General features: G+C 45.7%; 1 protein-coding gene across 1 annotated transcript; it reads left to right on the top strand.

Moving 5' to 3' along the window:
* The first annotated feature begins 3,335 nt into the window (after positions 1-3,335).
* Positions 3,336-20,814, top strand: NOP53 (NOP53 ribosome biogenesis factor). Its single transcript, XM_063937852.1, has 13 exons — positions 3,336-3,600; positions 6,563-6,627; positions 7,389-7,473; positions 8,818-9,011; positions 9,102-9,172; positions 9,522-9,617; positions 10,066-10,170; positions 10,991-11,149; positions 13,678-13,853; positions 14,405-14,471; positions 17,083-17,159; positions 17,777-17,833; positions 20,220-20,814. Exons 1-13 carry the CDS (start codon positions 3,398-3,400, stop codon positions 20,224-20,226), a joined length of 1,362 nt encoding a protein of 453 aa, XP_063793922.1. The 5' UTR covers positions 3,336-3,397; the 3' UTR covers positions 20,227-20,814.
* Positions 20,815-21,063: the final 249 nt, after the last annotated feature.

Genomic DNA, 21,063 nt, shown 5'->3' with positions numbered 1-21,063 from the left:
AAGGCCAGTATAGCTTAACGGATTCCTATACTGTGACCCAACTGTAAGATCATTGAATAGCAAGAGACTGGGTCATAATAACAAACAAGGTATACTTACAGTGTAATCTGGAGTCCTGTTCTGATTGTGACCTTACTGTAAGATCATTGAATTTCAAGAGACTGGGTCACAATAATAGGCAAGGTACATTTACAGTGTAATCCGAAGTCCCGTCCAGATTGGATACCTTCTCAATATTACTGTGAAAAGGGTGTTCTGAATATTCCACTCTCATATATCATCATGGATGAGAATTATTCTTACTGTAGTATGTGAGCGAAACAATTCAGAGCAAAAATATAGATACGTAAGAAGATATATGTCCAGCAAGAAATGGGACATCGTATCTTAACTAAAATCAGATCTCCTCTGTGTAATGCACTACCGTATAAATTATCAATACTTACCTCTCCCAGTTTAGATCCTGTTCAGTAATATATTTACTTATAAATAAGGATAATATGTCCAAATCTGGATCCCTATCATATAACATACTAGCTCATAGATTACAGGTACTTACCGTTTGGTGGATCTACAGGATGCGAACTAGCCATACGTTGCTCAAGATGCATACAGAATGTTATAATCATGATAATGGGAAATATAACATGATTTAAGCTGTCATAAACTAGAACCTCTATAGTATAATAAGAACTATATATTTGGGGATTAATCCATGTTATCTTTATGCACTTCAAATGACAATTACTATGCATTTGGAAAATACACATCTATGTGGGAATGATCAGTTATGATATTTAATTTTACTAACTGTAACTAGATGAGTGAATGATATAGGAACGGAGGTCGACGGACTTGATTACTTGTATCCAGTACGGATTATATCATTATGGAATGTAGTCACAAGGAGGTATAATGAGGTTTACCTATCCTTTACATTATCTATAAATATATGTATACTTATCAATGAATTTTATTGGATTCTATTACCCACAGATCTCCTAGTGAGAACGTTTGTTTTTGAGTATAACATAGCAGGAATTAGCACGGTCCACGCATATTAGGATTACCATACAGTACGAATACAAAATGCACTCGACACATCAGCTTTGTTTTTAATCTTTATTCACTTATTTTCATTCTTTTTCACTTTCCTTACTATCTTTTATTACCTCGCTTGATTCTCAATTTAGGACAATACTAGTCTGAAAGAATTATTTCTATTATATATATATATATATACAATAAACATTGAATGTGGCATTTTTGCCTACATATGCGAACAATATAGGGATTTTAACGAATTATCAATAAAGAAATTAATTTTAATATAGTAGATATTGGGTTGTGTGCACCGCACAAATAACTGATTTCTTTTTCCTTCCCCTCCCTTTGGGGATTTGACTTTATCTCCCATGGATTGTCTCCACGCTTGGTTCTGAGACTCAGATTTGTCTAATCTCTTATGCAACAAAGCCACACTTGCATTTAAAACATTCCACATATCTACCCAATCAGCAGTCGGCGGTGCCGACGGAGTCACTCCCACATTCTGTTCTGCGCCCGCACCAGCCTCCTCCTGGGAAGAGCATCCAGCCTCAGACATGTCGACACACGTGTACCGACACCCACTATCACACTGTGCTATAGGGGACAGACCCACAGTAAGGCCCTTCAGAGAGACAGAAAGGGAGATTGCCAGCTCACACCCAGCGCCTCACCCGGTCTGAAGGTATATACAAAACCCCAGACCTAGCAGCGCTTTTATATGTAAATAAATACAACACCAAATTTGCTGTGCCCCCCCCCCCCCCCCCTCTGCTTTTGCACCCTGTTACTTGAGACAGAGGTGAAGGGCCAGGACCAGCGTCTCTGCAGCTTGCTGTGAAAAGAAAATGGCGCTGATTAGAGCTGGAGGACGAAGCCCCACCCCCTACATGGCGCGCTTGTGTCCCGCTTTTATTTATACTGGCGGGGGTCTGTATCCAGTGCCTATGCACTGTATACTATTGTGCCAGTCCCCAAAAGAGGTTTAATTGCTGCCCAGGGCGCCTCCCCTGCGCCCTGCACCCATATAGTGCCGTTAGTGTGTGGGAGCAATGGCGCGCAGCACGACCGCTGCGCGGTACCTCCGAAGATCAGAAGTCTTCTGCCGCCTCTGAAGTCTTCTTTGCTTCTGCTACTCATCCGGGTTCTCTCTTCAGGCTCTGTGAGGGGGACGCCGGCGCGGCTCCGGGAACAAGCAGCTAGGTGCACCAAGTGATCGGACCCTCTGGAGCTAATGGTGTCCAGTAGCCTAAGAAGCAGAGCCTTTGAACTCACAGAAGTAGGTCTGCTTCTCTCCCCTCAGTCCCACGAAGCAGGGAGCCTGTTGCCAACAGTGCTCCCTCAAAATAATAAACCTAACAGAAGTATTTTCTAGAGAAACTCTGTAGAGCTCCCCTAGTGTGTCCAGTCTCTCTGGGCACAGAATCTAACTGAGGTCTGGAGGAGGGGCATAGAGGGAGGAGCCAGTTCAGACCCATTTAAAGTCTTAAAGTGCCCATGTCTCCTGCGGATCCGGTCTATACCCCATGGTCCTTTTGGAGTCCCCAGCATCCTCTAGGATGAAGTACAAGAAATACAAGTGGGTCATATGCAAGTGACCACACTCTGTTGATTTCAGGTGTCAAATCTGTGGCCCAAGACTAGTTAACCCTTGCAAATATACAGCTACTTATTCAAAATGGTAAAATATGGTGTGTGTGCCCACTTTGCCAGTGTATTTCATGCCCAAAACAGCGTTGGGGCAGGCAAAATACAAGTGGGTGATATGTAAGTGACCACCCTGTGTGGGTTTCAAGTATCAAATCTGTTGACCAACACTGTTTAACCTTTGCAGAACTACAGCTTCTTATTCAAAATGATGAAATCTGGTGTCTGTGCCCACTTTACCACTATTTTCATGCCCAAATCATTTTTGTTTAATGCAAAATGTAATGTCAATTGGTGTAAGGGACAATATTGAAGTTTATGCAATGTTATCTTACTGATCTATCCTTATTTAATTTATTTTAATATAATATTATCTGAATAAGAAGCTGGAGCCGAATAAGAAGCTAACTTCAGCCTCGTCCATCCACCAGGAAAACTTACCCCCATGTGTGTACACCCTCTACCACAGTATATTTGCCTACCGAGCACACATAACTACCCTCCACTGGCACTTAACACACCACCATGTGCCTCACACGTTACTTTGTATTTAGCAAACATGCCTCCCCCTCCTGCTCCCACCCACTGCGTGGGTGTACCATCCCTCCTCCCTCATCTAGCTCCGATGAAGGCCCCTCCCCCGTGGCGTCATGCTCAGGCTCGGTGACGCGCTTCCGGTGGTAGTCCCGCCCTGTGATAGAAGATGGCGGCGGCCGGCAAACGCGGCGTGGCGGGGAAGGAGGATGATTTCTTGGGGTTCTCGGCATTGTCCAAGTGCGGGAAGAAGGGGGCCCCGAAGCGGAAGCGAGTGAACAGGAACAAGAAGAAGAACTGGAAAGTGCACAGCGATGTCCGCGATGTGGAGGAGTTCCTGGACGACGTGCGGCTGCAGGAGAGGACGGCGGGGTGAGAGAGGGGCTGCTTCGTACCGGGGGTGATATGGGGTGTGTGAGGGGCACAGGACGTTGGAGGGGACGGGCGAGTGTACCGTGGGCAGGTGCAGGCGGGTGCACTGTGTGTGGGAGCATGGGCCGTGGGGAGGGCCAGGTGGATTCCCTGTGAGTGGTATGGGCCGTGGGGAGGGCCAGGTGGCTTCCCTGTGAGTGGTATGGGCCGTGGGGAGGGCCAGGTGGATTCCCTGTGAGTGGTATGGGCGGTGGGAAGGGGCAGGTGGAGTTCCCTGTGTGTGGTATGGGCCGTGGGAAGGGGTAGGCGGGTGCCCTGTGTGGTGCTGGCCGTGGGAAGGGGCAGGCGGGTGCCCTGTGTGGTGCTGGCCGTGGGAAGGGGCAGGCGGGTGCCCTGTGTGGTACTGGCCGTAGGAAGGGGCAGACGGGTGCCCTGTGTGGTACTGTCCGTGGGAAGGGGCAGGCGGGTGCCCTGTGTGTGGTACTGGCCGTGGGAAGGGGCAGGCGGGTGCCCTGTGTGTGGTACTGGCCGTGGGAAGGGGCAGGCGGGTGCCCTGTGTGTGGTACTGGCCGTGGGAAGGGGCAGGCGGGTGCCCTGTGTGTGGTACTGGGCGTGGGAAGGGGCAGGCGGGTGCCCTGTGTGTGGTACTGGCCGTGGGAAGGGGCAGGCGGGTGCCCTGTGTGTGGTACTGGCCGTGGGAAGGGGCAGGCGGGTGCCCTGTGTGTGGTACTGGCCGTGGGAAGGGGCAGGCGGGTGCCCTGTGTGTGGTACTGGCCGTGGGAAGGGGCAGGCGGGTGCCCTGTGTGTGGTACTGGCCGTGGGAAGGGGCAGGCGGGTGCCCTGTGATACTGGCCATGGGAAGGGGCAGGTGGGTGCTCTGTGTGCACAATATACAAAGGTTAAAAAAAAGCGCTCTAAATCTATAGTGCAGCATACAAGGCTTGAGGTGGTCACCCCCACCTTCAAAAGTCCACAATTCCAGTCCACAGTAGCCCATGTGCGCACCCTATAGTATACCAGGGGTTCAACATAATCCTTAAACAACATAATCCTTACATCTGAAAACAGTTCTTTGTTAAATTCGCTCTTAGTTTGGTACTCCTTTTCTCGTATTTCCTCTGGTGGTGACGGGTACGAATACTCCTCAGTAGACACCCACCAAAACCAAAGAGGAAAGTACATATAGTGTAAGACCGTTTCTTTCAAACAACTTAAAATGGTTATTCTAAAATCCAGATATACATATAATCCACCATAAATCAGGCAGTTGTACGTTTCAGAAACAGTGGGGTGTCAATGCATGTCCACCCAATACCAGGTGGATTCCCTGTTTAAGGATTTTATTGAACCCCTGGTATCCTAGAGGGTGTGCACATGGGCTACTGCCCTGTGTGTGTTACGTGCTGTGGGAAGGAAGGGGAAGGTGGGTGCCCTGTGTGCACAGTACGGGCTGTGGGAAGGAAGGGGCAGATGGGTGCCCTGTGTGTGGGGTACGGGCTGTGGGAAGGGGCAGATGGGTGCCCTGGGTATGGGCTGTAGGAAGAAGCAGGTGGAGTGCCCTGTGTGTGGTACTGGCCATGGGAAGGGGTAGATGGAGTGCCCTGTGTGGTACTGGCCATGGGAAGGGGCAGGTGGAGTTCCCCGTGTGTGGTACTGGCCATGGGAAGGGGCAGGTGGAGTGCCCTGTGTGTGGTACTGGCCATGGGAAGGGGCAGGTGGAGTGCCCTGTGTGTGGTACTGGCCATGGGAAGGGGCAGGTGGAGTGCCCTGTGTGCGGTACTGGCCATGGGAAGGGGCAGGTGGAGTGCCCTGTGTGCGTTATGGGCTGTGCGAAAGAAGGGGCAGGTGGGTGCCCTGTGTGCGCGGTACGGGTTGTGGGAAGGAAGGCCCAGGTGTGTGCCTTGTGTCGGGAAAAGCAGGCTTGTATTCACTGTGTGTGTGGGGGCACAGACTGTGGTAAGTGGAAGTAGGGTGTCCCTAGGTGGGGGCACAAACTGGATCATCTGGGGGGCTTAGGGAACAGAGTTGGAGGTAGTACACTTTAAAGTTATTGTAGCCAAGTGGACAGGACACACGGAGTTGTGCTCACAGTGATAACGTATTATTGAGAAATGCTATACTTTATTTTTATTAAGCTTTGTTTATAGGGTGCCACAAGTGGTTAGCAGTGCCGTACAGAGGACAGTACAATATATTAGACATGTAATACATGGCACTACAACTCTCCCCACAGCCACTGGTACAGTGTGAGCAGAAACCTGTATCTATCAACGTAGGTTCAGATAATGGGTCTAGGGCAGCTGAAGAAACAAATGGTGGAGTTGAGGAAGTGAAGCGTTTGTGTAAGAAGTATACAATGAGAATGGGAGGCAGTAGTAACTGCTAGTACCCACAATGTAGCCCTGGATGAATCTGATATGGTGGAGTTAAGCTGGGTACACACTAGAGCAACTTCACAGCAGACCCGCTGTCGTGCCGATAGAGCGGCCGACTCAGGCATATCCGCTTCCTATTGTCCACCTTATATGTTGTCGGAATGCCACCGCTGACTGGGCATTTGAATTTGCTTGGCCAGCTGTGACGTCAGAGTTTGCAGAAAGTGTACAGTTGGTAGGCACGACATGTCTGTAAACCACTTAGGTCAGAATATTGGGCGTACATGCCCACCAACCCGATAGCAATATATTGAACGCCTGATATATCACCCAGTGCATACCCAGCTGTAGTGGTAATCTGGAGGAGAGGTTCGTGAGCTGCCGAGCAATGTGTCTCTAGCCATCAAGTGATTTCTAGTTGCGGATAGTACCATTGAATATGGTGGGTGCACATTGTTGGTTTTCCTGCTCGCATCTATGGTGAATGCAGGAAAAGCACGAGAGATGGGTGGTCGTGTATTACACTCTGCGGCTATTCCTGAGAAATGAATCGCCCTTTTGATCAACTTCTGGTTGTTTCCCTACAGGGGTCTGCTGGCAGATAAGGAGGATGAAAGCCTGTTCTTTCTGGACACTGTAAAGCCAGTAAAAGGTGAGCACACATCTGTATGCTTCTAACAATGCACAATGTCACATCATTATGGCACCTGTTTGCATATCCTTTACGTTGGACTAATCTTAATTGCAACAAATTTGCCGTCTCGATAACGGCAATTAAAAGTATAACAAGTTTTGGAGAGAGAAAGTACCAACATCAGGCTGTGGTAGAAAAATGAGTTACACATTAGGGGACAGTGTGTGCTGATATGATAAATGCTGTGATCTGACATATAGGTGTATTCAATTGCTGTTGGATCCTCTCCGACAGAGGATCAGACAGTTCACTATTCAATTAGCGGCCAGATACGACTGGTTGTGGCCGCTACCAACAATGCCAATCCAACTTTTTTTTTTTTTTCTTTTAGTCGGATTGACATTGTCTGAAATGGAGCTAAAACCTGTCGTATTTGGCCACTAAGTCCGACAAAACACGTGGATCTGCAGCTAATCTGCCAATCCACGTGTGCTCCGACACGTCGGAATTGCCGACCTGTCGGGAAAACTTCAGCCCCATTGATTAGGTCGAAACACTGTTCGACCTAAAGTTCAGACTATAATTGAATATACTCCGTAGTGTTCATCGGATCGGTGCGCACCTGTACATGCTGAGCAATTATTATTTTTTACTCGCTGTGTTCTTGCTTTTGATCTGACTATTACCCAGATTTATCATTGTTTCCAGTTGTAAAGCGCAATGGAATTTGCTGCGTTATATAAGAAACTGTTAAAAATAAACTGTTATTAATTTTTTAGCGGCGGTTAAGATAAAGAAACGTAATAGACCTCTGAAAATAGATCTCATTCTACAGCTGGACTCCAAAGTACCCCCACCCAAAGAGTGAGTACTGCAATAACGCGTCAAATAAGTACTTGATAAAGATTCCAGCAGTTGCTATCCAGTTTATTTCATTTTTATTTATGCAGAATCTGTCCTGGTGCTTCAATCTCTTCCTAGTGTTTGGCTCCTTGCTTCATTCCCTCCTCTTCTTCTCTTACCTCATTCATATGTGGTGTGTGTGGGTTTTTTGTTTTTTTTTTCTATGCTGACTTCCGGTAGGGTCTACAAACTTGGGTTTACCAGTTGCCCATGCACCAAAAATGTAACAATTTCTCATAAGCAATAGTGATTATGCAATAATAAGTCTCATTTTGGTAGCTAGTTCACTTATCCGTAAGGCTCTATATTGGCCACACTTATGCTGTGGTTAATATTACCAGTTATTACAATATTGAAAATCTTATTCATTTGAGTGAAGATCATTACCGGAACATAATTGTGGATATACTGTGTTACATAGGTCTTTGGTTACTGTCAGAGGGCTCTAGAACTCTGGAAAACGAATGCGTTATTACAATGGTAACGACGTACAGTAATGCAATGTGTCACTATTGATTGCAGTTACACGCATGTAAATCGTTTCAACTGCTTCCCTTATATAGCCAACTGTGATACATTGGCTTTTAAATGACACCTTTCTCTCCTCTGAATTGTCCTTTGTTTTTTGTTTTTTGTTTTTTTATTTAATATATGTAGACTCATCAGTAGAGGGGTAAAGGGACACAAACTTTGCGTTTAAATCTGAATATTAAAATCTGATACATACAAAGCTTAACCACTCACAAAAGTGATACTAGAATGCTTTCTCCTAACACGTATAATCCTACTGCGGTAATGAGTCTCTGGTTCAGCAGCGTTGAAAAGCCACCTGATTGTTTATAATGTTCCTATTGGGTCTCTGCTATGGTTGTACTCCTGTGTTATGGCGAGGTATTTCCAGACCAGGTTATCTCCACCACTTCTGTGTCATGGTCAGTACTTTGAATTAATGTACATCTGGCTTAGTTGGTACTACAGGTATCTTGGCATTTCCAAGATGCTAGCTAAAGCTGCTCCTTATTTCATTCTTTCCATTTGGCACATGGTCAGACACAACTGAAAACTCTCATCCTAACAAGAACCTACTAATCTCTCCCAATACCATGATGCTCTGTTATGCCTTTCCTGCACAGTAGGTGGCAGTGTCTGATCACTTTTTGGATCATGTTTTAAAAGGTTGTTTTAACTGTATTCCTGCACAGCTTGTTGTTCTGTCCTTGTGCTCCCTTGTATGTGTTAGAAACTCGCAGCTCTCCAACCTGTTTAGAATTTGCTATTCCTTTCACATTATTCCTGTCCACACAGCATTACTTCTCACCAAGTGCCCAATGGAAGGAAACTGAAGCGGAAGAGAGAACGAGAGGAAAGATTGGAGAAGAGGGGGATTCTGCCCCGGCCAGAGAGGCTTCTCCGGGCCCAGCTGAACAGTAAGCCCGCTGCCAAAGATGGAGGAAACAACGACCCATCCCGTGGCTTCTATGATCTCTGGGCAGAGAAGAGTGAGTGGATTTGTAGTAATGGTCTAATGACAGGTAACCTCTGACCAATCTGGGGCTCGTACAGGATTGTACTCACTCACTCTCTTCTAGATCCGTTGGATTCTGCACTTGAAGGAAAAGACCACTGGTACTTGGAACAGACCAAGAAGAGCAGAGTCAAGGTGACTGTCTGTTCTAAGGATCATTGAATTAAAGTAAATGATGATTTGAACATGGCTGACATTGCAATGGCAGACATTGTGTTGACGGCCCTTTCATTCATGCAGATGTCTACTTTCCCTACGAACTAATGACACGATTGAGGTGTTTACAAACCTCTCTAGTAAAAGCTGGTGCCAAAAGTTCTTGTTTGGCCTAGACGTGTGCTTTGATGCCAGCTTCAGTGTGGGCACAGTGTCTAATAAGCCTTCCAGAAATGTATTTAAAAAAACAAAACAAAAAACTAAAAAACTAAAACTGTAATGACTTTTTCTCTCTGGCAGCTTCTCCTAACCACTGTCTTCTCTACAGCGTCCTGAGAAACTGAAGAATAAACCATCTCAGCTGCCGGCTGTTGAGGTTCCTGCTCCTGGGGCCTCCTACAACCCCACATATGAATCGCATCAGGTTAGTGTCGTGGAGGCTTGTACAGGGAGCCAGTGGCCGGTCAGTGCTTGTATTTTTCAAGATGCTTCTGTTTCTGAAATCCACCAATCGCTTATGAAACCTCCGGTGATTTATTTCACTGTAGCCAGCATGAATTACAGACACATTTGCCTGAGCTATTCTGTAGTGTCCTCTCATGATTGCGTTAATAGATGAGAAGCTTAAACTGTATTGGGTTACTTTTTCTTTCTGTTGTAACCTTTAGAATGAACAGGGCTAATAGTATATGTTACCATGGGAGTTCTGAAGGCTTATTCTCTTTATACCCTTACCCTATACTCGGAATACTCTTCACGCAAGGTCACATTTTTTTGCTGATTTGGTTGTTTTCCTCCTGATGGTGGAAATGTATTTAGAACACAGATGTAAGTATGTACAAGCGTTCTGATTTGGTAATGTGCTTCTCCAGGCGCTGCTCCTTCGGGCTCATGAGCTGGAACTAAAGACTGTGAAAGAGGAGGAAAAAGTGCAGAGACAAGTGAAGTTACCCCCAAGGGCTGAACTTCCCACAGAGGTTTGTTTCCTTCCAGGTTCTTTTTCATAAGACAAAAAATACCCTATCCTTTTTGTTGAAATGTTGGTGGTGACCCCACCGAACTCCATTTGCTCCTGCCTCTTTAAGGGAATCTTTAATTCACAGCCAATGTCCAACAATGTAAATTTGTACATTTGAACGCAGAGATGTGAGCGGGAGGATGTTGCAAATAATAGAGATCAGAGTGCTATTTCAAAGTCCCCCTGCTCACTACAGTTGGATGTATATAATCTCAAACTTGCAATGTAGCAGATCTTGTTGGGGACGGGGCCAGGCAAATGGCACCTATGAATAACTGCATTATGGCATGAGGAGGTGGGGCTCTGATTGTTATCAGTCGGAAGGATGGGGGTGTAAGTACCCCCTAAACTCTCCCTGCATGTGCCAATGTACGTATGTTGACTTATGAAACTAACTTTATATAAGCCCAAGCCACAAAAAATTGTTCTGACTTGTCCTTTAGCTGAAGAAGGCAGATATGGTGTTTGATAACTTTGCAAGGCTGCTCTATCGCCAGAGCCATCTGTCATTTCCTGGGTGTTGTCCTCAATGTGCAAATACAAAACCTCTCGCTTTGCCCTTATAAGAGGCCTAGTAAGCAAGGTACTAAAATATTAGACGTCAATGTACCGGTCATGCAGATCTGAGAAATGATCTAGGAAGCCTAATTGCAATTCCCAGTTATTGCCACATATAAAGAGAAAAGCTGGTCCCATGGCATCTGGACAATGAACGGCTATTAATCGTGATGTTGGGTGAGCAGTATGATTGACTGTTCTTTGTGCTCTTCCACTGACAGGAAAGCAAACTCCAGGAGCTGTGTGAGGGACTGGTGGAGGAGTCTGACCATGATGGGTCAGGAGAAGAGGAGAGCAAGGAGCAGAAATCCGTGTCCCTGCATCAGAGAGAGCGCAAGACAGAGCGGCAGAGAAAGAAGGAGAAAGAGGCCAAATTTCTGGTGAGTGTTGGCTTAAATGTGCTGTATGTACACTTCAATATTCTACAATTCTATTTTGTTTCATCTCTTTTAACATTATTTAAAACGACACTAATCAGGATTTGGGTTTTGCCAATTAATTTGTACACTACGAAGAAAGGCTTCTGTTCAGAGATGTTTACAGATGTGTCGTCTTACATCTTGCCTCAATGCGCCACGCAGTAGGAGATGCCCGGCATGAGAAAATACTGGAATGTAGCATTTTGTATGCAGATACAGGTGGAAACAGAATATCAGCATGCCACATCTTTTTAACCGGCAGTATACGCATTTCTGGCTAAAGAGACGCCAGATGCAAATGGAGTTGCATGGGACCTGGCATTGCCGTTACATGCCCTACTGAAGCAATCTGTATGAGGACACATCTGTAAGCATCTCTGGAACAAATGCCTGTAAGATGCTTGTGTCCTATATGCGTTGTTTTGCCAGTGAGACGTATATTAATGGAAAATGTGTAGTGAAAACACGGATGGCGCTACCAAGTCACGCCACGGAATGGAGTAACTATAAGGACTGTTTTCTGTGCCAGGAGGCTAGATGTATGTGGACACCTGTAAATTGGTGGCTTATCTTCCAATTATCTGCCCCTATTGGCAATTATTCTGGGTAGGAAGCAGATTATTTCTACCATTGTAACCTTGGAGAGATGAGTGGACATTACATATATGAATAGTAACGGTAATGCAGAAGCCCCTTTGTTTCATCCGTCCATTCTGTAACTGGGTCTTGCCCTAATGATTCCCTATGCCAAGAGAATGTTCGAGGTCTTCTATCAAATTTTGTGTGACCTTCCCTAAAGAGTTAAGAAGCAATGCCCTTCTCAGGCCATAAATCCGTGCCTGATAAATCTGTGCCAGCTGGGCATGCAGCCAGAAACTGCTTTAGTCCACCCCTCCGAATCCTTTCACTTCTGGACTCAAGGTGTTGCCTTCCTGGCGCGATGTAACATTCTGCGGCACATCTATGTGCACTGATAAGGTGATTGAAGAGAACTTCAGTTTTAGCATTTTAAAAGCTCCATTTATCCTCTTGAAACTAGAAAGAATGTGCTTGGTCAAAGCATAACTGCCGGAGCTCCCACTAGTTACACAGAAGGATCATTCCTGAGACACTTAATATAGCGGTGTCTGGGAGGAAAACGGTAATTCTGTTGGACTTCTATAAAGTGTTACATAATCTGTCTCCTCCTAAAGAAGGTGCAGACTGGTGGGTAAAAAATGGAAACCCCTAAAATAATAATAATAATATTGGAGTGTATATTTAGCATTTAATGCACTGCATGCCACTCATTGCAGAAAGCAGCAAGTGTTTATGCAATGGCCTCTACTAGTGTAATCTCTCACAATGACTCCTGCTTAATTTAATCTTCGGCCCAGGTGCAACATTCTGTGCCACAAACTCATTTGTTAGACACTAATCGGAAGAGGTGGACTATTATTAAACTGACATTGTCCCCATGCAGGTGACTTTAGTCAAATTTGCAGGTGGGAAGGTACAAAGTAATAGGTTAAAGTGCTGTGCAATATCATGCTCTTGGTTCTGACTGTCAGCCATGTGTTTATAGAAGATTACAGTTGTGTGGGTTTTTTTTCTTTTTGTTGCCATGTGTGGTTTGTATGGCAATAAAATGGACCGCTTTTTCCCAGGATGCACTTAAAATATAAGCCTGAATGTTGGAGCAATGCTTTTTAGTGAAAGTTGCAGGAGTGTCTGAAGGTGGTCGTCCCCTCTGTGTAAGGCTTCTTTAGCAGTTTTCCTTAGGGTCCTGGAGCAAGGGAGTGCAGTGTAAAGTACAACACTGCTTCTTATCCATCGGTCTATGTAGCTGGACTCCATCCTGGTCAGCCCTAGGTCTGCTTGTCCTGCCCTGTGATGAGACCCATCCTTGCGCTGTGAGAATTTCCTGCCTTGCCTGCAGGAATGTGATGCGAATAATGGGTACCCGGGGATTTGGTGTGTTCCCCATTCCCTGGGGTCTGAGGGCAGCACATGATGTGGTCCCCAATGTCCTGATTGGTGGCAGACAGAGCAGGTATCTTACATAGACAGAAGCGGCTTGCAACAAGTTGTCTTCACCAGAGTTTACTTTTGGTGGAGGAAATTGTTAAACTGTTAAAGATTGCATGTATTAAGTCTGGCCATTTGGCTGCAAGGTCTCCTAGTCCCTGGCTACTCTGTCTGGTACTGCTCACTTGCCCATGGGGCAGCTTGCATTCATGCGTGTAAGTGTACTATAGGGGAAAACATGCTGTTCTCCATGTAGAAAAGGGAATTACACTGAACGTCCCCAGTAGCCGAGTGAACTTCTGGGACATGGCAGAAAAATTAGTAGCTCCCTACTAGCGGCGCTAACTTGAATCACCTTCTTGTGATTGGAAAGCAATCAGCATGTTTTCTCTATAATCTCTTGTGATGCGATTGTGACCTTTTGCACTAGTGTTATCTGGTTGGGAGTAGCGGTCACAGTGGTTTCCCTGTTCTTTCCCCAGAAAGCGCGGCAAGAAGTAGAAAAGACGGAGAGGCTGCGACGTCAGGGGCTGTTCCAGCTGAAGTCCCTCCACTCGATGATGAAATCTAGGCAAGCGGAGCAATTACGGCGCAAGAAGCTCAGGGACGAGAAACGCGAAGCAAAGGCCTTGTTGCCGCGGAGGCTGGGCCGTCTCAAGTAAGTTAGATGGCATGAGCTGTTTGGCCGCATGTATACAGCGCACTGATTTGGAGGGTTTTTATTGGGCAGTGACCAGTCTACTACCATGTGAATATGAATGAGCATGGGGAGCATAGTTTCTGAACTCTGCCCTGTGATGAGATGCATCCTTGCGCTGTGAGAATTATCAGCATTGCATGCTGGGAATGTGATGCCAACATTGGGTGCCCTGGCGCTGGGTGTGTTAACCCACTCTGGGGTCTGAGGGCAGAGAACGGATTATACAGTGCATTGCATGGTGGTGCCCCTGTGTTCTTGTTGATCTTCACATGCAACCCTGCTTTCTCCAACATAAAAAAAAAAACTACTGATGCTGCCTCTGTAAGATCAGTGCCTTATTCCTAAATTAGCTGTGCTGCTGTGAGCATTCTAATTGGCAGCAGATTTTTATTATTGCCCAACTAAACTGGAGAAATGGACAAGAAGAAAAAAATCTAATATACTTGTGTTAGTGGCTTAGAACTATTGCTCAATAACGTACAATCCAGTAACACCTTCTTCATTTTAAGGTATAAGGAGCCGGCTATAGATCTCCAGCTGAGTGATGAACTAACAGATTCACTGAGAAAACTAAAGGTAAGTTCTGTATAGAAGTGTGGCCATGGTCCTGGGAATGAGCATAAGACTAAAGGATGCTCCTGAGGGGTATTTAGCTTATAGAATAGTAGATAGTAGGCCTTGCTGTATGTGAATTAATTGCTTGGTTACACTTTTCTCTGACGTCCTAGTGGATGCTGGGAACTCCGTAAGGACCATGGGGAATAGCGGCTCCGCAGGAGACTGGGCACATCTAAAGAAAGCTTTAGGATCACCTGGTGTGCACTGGCTCCTCCCCCTATGACCCTCCTCCAAGCCTCAGTTAGATTTCTGTGCCCGACGAGAAGGGTGCACACTAGGGGCTCTCCTGAGCTCTCTGGGAAAGTTTTAGTTTAGAACTAAGGGCCATTTACAATGCCCTAAGTCAAGCGAAACCCCTGCTTCAGGGTCAGGCGGTATTGATCCAATCGGACAACATCACGTCAGTCGCCCACGTAAACAGACAGGGCGGCACGAGAAGCAGGAGGGCAATGGCAGAGGCTGCAAGGATTTTCGCTGGGCGGAAAATCATGTGATAGCACTGTCAGCAGTGTTCATTCCGGGAGTGGACAACTGGGAAGCAGACTTCCTCAGCAGACACGACCTTCACCCGGGAGAGTGGAGACTTCACTCAGAAGTCTTCCACCTGATTGTAAACCGTTGGGAAAAACCAAAGGTGGACATAATGGCGTCCCGTCTAAACAAAAAACTAGACAGATATTGCGCCAGGTCAAGGGACCCTCAGGCAATAGCGGTGGACGCTCTGGTAACGCCGTGGGTGTACCAGTCAGTGTATGTGTTCCCTCCTCTGCCTCTCATACCAAAAGTACTGAGAATCATAAAAAGGAGAGGAGTAAGAACTATACTCGTGGTTCCGGATTGGCCAAGAAGGACTTGGTATCTGGAACTTCAAGAGATGCTCACGGACGAACCGTGGCCTCTATCTCTAAGAAAGGACCTGCTCCAGCAGGGGCCTTGTCTGTTCCAAGACTTACCGCGGCTGCGTTGGACGGCATGGCGGTTGAACGCCGGATCCTGAAGGAAAAAGGCATTCCGGATGAAGTCATCCCTACCCTGGTCAAGGCCAGGAAGGACGTAACCGCAAAACATTATCACCGCATTTGGCGAAAATTTGTTGCGTGGGGTGAGGCCAAGAAGGCCCCTACAGAGGAATTTCAACTGGGTCGTTTCCTCCATTTCCTGCAAACAGGACTGTCTATGGGCCTAAAATTAGGGTCCATTAAGGTTCAAATTTCGGCCCTGTCGATTTTCTTCCAAAAAAGAACTGGCTTCAGTGCCTGAAGTTCAGACATTTGTAAAAGGGGTACTGCATATACAGCCTCCTTTTGTGCCTCCAGTGGCACCTTGGGATCTCAATGTTGTGTTGAGTTTCCTAAAGTCACATTGGTTTGAACCACTCACCACTGTGGACTTAAAATATCTCACATGAAAGTGACAAGTTAGCCCTGGATTCAGCCAGGCGTGTGTCAGAATTGGCGGCTTTATCATATAAAAGCCCTTACTTAATATTTCATTCTGACAGGGCAGAATTGAGGACTTGTCCTCAATTTCTACCTAAGGTGGTTTCTGCATTCCACAGGAACCAACCTATTGTGGTACCTGCGGCTACTAAGGACTTGGAGGATTCCAAGTTGCTTGACGTGGTCAGGGCCCTGAAAACATATGTTTCCAGGACGGCTGGAGTCAGAAAATCTGACTCGCTGTTTATCCTGTATGCACCCAACAAGCTGGGTGCTCCTGCTTCTAAGCAGACGATTGCTCGTTGGATTTGTAGTACAATTCAGCTTGCACATTCTGTGGCAGGCCTGCCACAGCCAAAAAATCTGTAAATGCCCACTCCACAAGGAAGGTGGGATCATCTTGGGCAGCTGCCCGAGGGGTCTCTGCTTTACAACTTTGCCGAGAAGTTACTTGGTCAGGAGCAAATACGTTTGTAAAATTCTACAAATTTGATACCCTGGCTGAGGAGGACCTGGAGTTCTCTCATTTGGTGCTGCAGAGTCATCCGCACTCCCGCCCGTTTGGGAGCTTTGGTATAATCCCCATGGTCCTTACGGAGTTCCCAGCATCCACTAGGGCGTCAGAGAAAATAAGAATTTACTTACCGATAATTCTATTTCTCGTAGTCCGTAGTGGATGCTGGGCGCCCATCCCAAGTGCGGATTGTCTGCTATACTGGTACATAATTATTGTTACCAAAAAAAAAAAAAAATTCGGGTTATTGTTGTAGTGAGCCATCTTTTCTAGAGGCTCCTCTATTATCATGCTGTTAACTGGGTTCAGATCACAAGTTGTACAGTGTGATTGGTGTGGCTGGTATGAGTCTTACCCGGGATTCAAAATCCTTCCTTATTGTGTACGCTCGTCCGGGCACAGTATCCTAACTGAGGCTTGGAGGAGGGTCATAGGGGGAGGAGCCAGTGCACACCAGGTGATCCTAAAGCTTTCTTTAGATGTGCCCAGTCTCCTGCGGAGCCGCTATTCCCCATGGTCCTTACGGAGTTCCCAGCATCCACTACGGACTACGAGAAATAGAATTATCGGTAAGTAAATTCTTATTTTTTTCTTTTTTCTTTTTTGTATTTGCTAGCCTGAAGGGAGCGTTGCCAGAGACCGGTTTAAGAGTTTCCAGAAGAGAAGTCTCATAGAGCCAAGAGAGCGTGCAAAGTAAGTACTGTGAAGGGAGGGGGGAGGGGGGGGGGGGGGGTTTGTGGTGATGAAGTAATCTAATACCTAATTGCTACTGACACTTTGTAACCATAACCCTAAATCAGAGGCGGAACAGGGAGGATCACACTGGGATTGAATTAGAGGACTTTTATATTCATCCTTGAAATGAAAGAACCATTCTGTGTCTATGGACATAGGCTTTTTTCCAGCTTCTTTTTTCCCAAAATTTGGTTGGTGCCTTGGATGGAATAGAACAGGCATGGCCAACCTGTAGCTCTCCAGATGTTGTGAAACTACATATCCCAGCATGCCCTGCCGCAGCTTTAGCATTATCTAAAAGTAATACTGTGGAAGGGAATGTGCTAGTAGTTTCTCAACAGCAGGAGCGCCACAGGTTGGCTAGGCCTGGAATAGAATGTAGCGTAACACACTGCCTTTTCCTCTCCAAACTGCCCAATACCTTGTTACACCCATATAATTGATTGTGTACATTCTGTAATAAAGGGTTTTGCATTATGAATGCCCCCCCCCCCCCCCCCCCCCCCCACTTGTATTCAGTGTGTATGTATGAATAATTTAGAATTGAGAATTTACCACTTTGTTGTTTTGTGTAGGTTCAAGAGGAGGCTGAAGGTGAAGTATGTGGAGAAGCGGGCTTTCCGAGAAATCACGTAAGTCTTTTTTAAAGATCATAGACCTAAAGTGTTAGAGCAAGGCTTACACACACTGCTTTCTTGGGAAATATTTGTAAATCGGTGCATTCTGCAGTTGGTTGTTGAGAGCTCCCTTTCATTGCCATAGTACTCTATGGGGGGGAATTCAATTGTTTAAAAAGTCGGTTGGTTGTCTATTGTTCCTGTCTATTAGGAAAAAAAACCAGACACCTAACTGATTTTTCAAACAATTGAATATCCCCCTATGATTGTATAGATTTGTTTTTATTTGTTTTTGGTACCCATGCCAGTATTTGCAATGGGTTAAGTCTAATGTAAGTGAGGTAGATAGGGGTATATAAACGGGATGCGGTTAAGATACCGGCAGTTGGAATACAGACAGCCAGCATCCTGACCATAAGTATGGGGGGGAGTTTAGGGTTAGGCACCACCGGGGGAGGTTAGGGTTAGGCTGCGGGGAGGGGTAGGGGAGAGGAGGGTATAACATACTTACCTCTTCCCTGTCAGGATTTTAAAGATCAGGATGCCGGTGGCTGTATTTTGACTGCTGGCATCCGGTGTGCTGGTCAAATATACTGAACTCATATAGACAGTGTAACTGCATTAAACTCGATGTGTCTCTTACGGTCTCTCGGCTGAAAGGTTAGATAGCAGGGTTTTTCTGCTGTAGAGCAGAGGGTTAATCTCATCGGACCCAGAGAGGCACCAACTAATGCAGTGTTGTGGACAGGCTTTCTCTGGTACACCATTCTTCTGCCTTTGGGAACGGAGCATCCTGAGATGTGCAGAGCACCTATGCTGAAGACCAGTGCTCTGCACTTTTGCTGTACTTTTTAAGAGGCCTACACACAGTGTAATATATCTACCGATATAGAATATATAGTCCATATTGATAGAAAACAGTGAATATCACACTTGCGATGCCGATGCGCAGTCCCGCGGGATCGGCATTGCAAGGAAATTGTGTGCAGGCAGGGCCAATATTGACTAGATCGTAGGTTCATGCCTCTGGCCACAATATAGTCCGTATCGGCCGTTATCCTGCATCGCGCTGTGTAGGCGGCTTTAAGGTTATATGAAACTGCTATCCATAATATTATGGAATGGAGTGTCAGCCACAGGACTTTAAAAAAAAAAAATTCCCCATGCACACTGTCTGCTAACTTTTGAAGATGGAAACTTTTTACATTTATATTGATGTAATGGGTTGTGTTATAAATTCTGTGATCTTGGAATCCTGTCAGCCATAATTCATTAAGTGATAGACTGTAATACAGACCATCTGATCTTTCTTACTCGCTTTATTGCTGCATCTCTTAGTAGGTTGCTGCAGTGCTTCAGGGCTGCTATTATACATTATCTAATAAGCTGGAGGGTCAGACAAATTTGGTGCCTTTTGCACATTTGGAATCACCTAGGGGGAAATGTGAGAGTCACGATCTGTTGTAATGTGACTACAAACCCCAGGGGCAAAAGCCACTGCCATCCATCTGTTCTGCTATTGTGTTTCTCAGGTTTAGTAAGGAAGAGCACCAATTGCATGAAAGCACCTGCAGAACAATAGTGGAAAAGCATTTTCTTTGTAATTCTTAATCATTAAAGAAAATAATTTGTCAATTTTAAGAGAAACTTGGGTTAAAGGGATGCTGAACATGGTCCATCCCTTGCAAGAAAAACTTAACCTGTGTGTTACTCCAGGGAAAGGTACCTCAGATTTACAATTTCAGTGCAGATCTAAGCAGGTCACATCTAAGGTGCTGACCCAGGCACAAGACCTGTGCCAAACGCCTGGAGCTGCTGTGCCCGATGCTTCCTACTGACGTGTAGTGCGCTACACTTGTATCTTCCACCATATCTACCAAATGTGTTGGTTTGGTAAGCACTCTGAATTGCCAGGTGCCTAGGTGGAATGTTATCACTATTCAGCTTTCCTTTTACTTGGCAGTAGCCAGACCTGGTAGACCAGAGATACTGTACAATCTTCGTTGGTGGGAATAGAGTCCCACATTGGGTGTGCTGGACTAAGAGGGTGTAGAGCATGCCCCCAGCACTCTAGCAAACGAGTGAGGTTTTCATTCAGGCAAAACTAAATGTAAGGCACGAGTCCCTGTGCCCACCACCTCTGCAAGACATCGGAGGAGTCTGGACAAGAGGTTATAAGGCGAAGTTACCTTGCCTCTCACCATCTACTGCAGGTGGAGAAAAGTGTTGTGCTACTTTATTTACCTCTGAATTAAAAATGACATCTTCTGATATGCAAACAAATGTAAGATTAAGCCTATAAGAAATGCTGCATTATTCCCTTACAAAGTGTGCCTATTAACCAGTCCTGTTATGAGACCAGCTGGATACTAAATGTAATTTCCATTTTCTCATACCTCAGGTTGTAATTTGGACTGTGGCTTTTGATCTACATCGGGCCTTTTACATGGAAATAGATCTTTATTTTTGGTTGGTTTAAAATCCTTTTCCCTGGGAAGATCCTTTTGTAGCTGCAGACAGGACTGGAAGAGATGGTGACCTCTCCAGCAAGCTTCACCACCTGGCCGTTGTCTCTCGGATTAACACGGTCATTGGATCTCTGCCACTGCTTTACATGTTAATCCAAATTAAATTATTTTGCCTCAGACTGTTACATGTGTTTTAAAGCAGTCTACAGCACATTCCATTCCAGGTTATTGTAGTTCAACCAAACAACGTTTCTGCACCCTTTTGTGAGACTGTAAAAAGGCCCCTTCGCCTGCCCAGGAAAGAGTGGGTGGCTCCCAATGCCTGGGCTTTGTGACCTCTACAGCGGGTAAAACAGATGATGGCAAAATCTTCCACCGTCATGAGCTCAGACTGTGCTGCCAGTTTATTGAACTTGACTCTCACACGAGTGCCATGGAGTACGATGGGCTTTTTCCCTATGGATAAGTTTGATGGCATGGTACAGGTTCCAGTAAAATTAAAGTGAATAAACTTATTTTCTGAGCAAATGTTTTGTAGAAATGTCTTTAATGTGGTTCAAAGTGACCTTATTTTATGGAATGTGATTCTATATGGAGTCTGATCTCGCAGGACTACATTTTAGGATTAATAGAGGCGATATTGAAACCCAAAGGTGCCTGCCAGTCTTATAAGAGAAGTGGCATAGAAGGAGAAGAGTAGCAGACCTAAGGCTGAGCCTCTGTGCTGACCGTAGATGACTGAGTAGGTGGACACAGAAGCAAATCCTGAAGCTTGGG

Source organism: Pseudophryne corroboree, chromosome 8 (assembly GCF_028390025.1).
Source record: "Pseudophryne corroboree isolate aPseCor3 chromosome 8, aPseCor3.hap2, whole genome shotgun sequence".
Classification (NCBI taxonomy): domain Eukaryota; kingdom Metazoa; phylum Chordata; class Amphibia; order Anura; family Myobatrachidae; genus Pseudophryne; species Pseudophryne corroboree.
The sequence above is the reverse complement of the archived record's forward strand: the minus strand, read 5'-3'. Positions and strand labels throughout refer to the sequence as shown.

Bases quoted from the DNA above. Each gene is read 5' to 3' on its own strand.
- NOP53 (XM_063937852.1), top strand. From the start codon at position 3,398: ATGGCGGCGGCCGGCAAACGCGGCGTGGCGGGGAAGGAGGATGATTTC. The intron at 6,628-7,388 runs GTGAGCACACAT...TTAATTTTTTAG, and splicing joins CACTGTAAAGCCAGTAAAAG to CGGCGGTTAAGATAAAGAAA. The intron at 9,173-9,521 runs GTGACTGTCTGT...TCTTCTCTACAG, and splicing joins CCAAGAAGAGCAGAGTCAAG to CGTCCTGAGAAACTGAAGAA.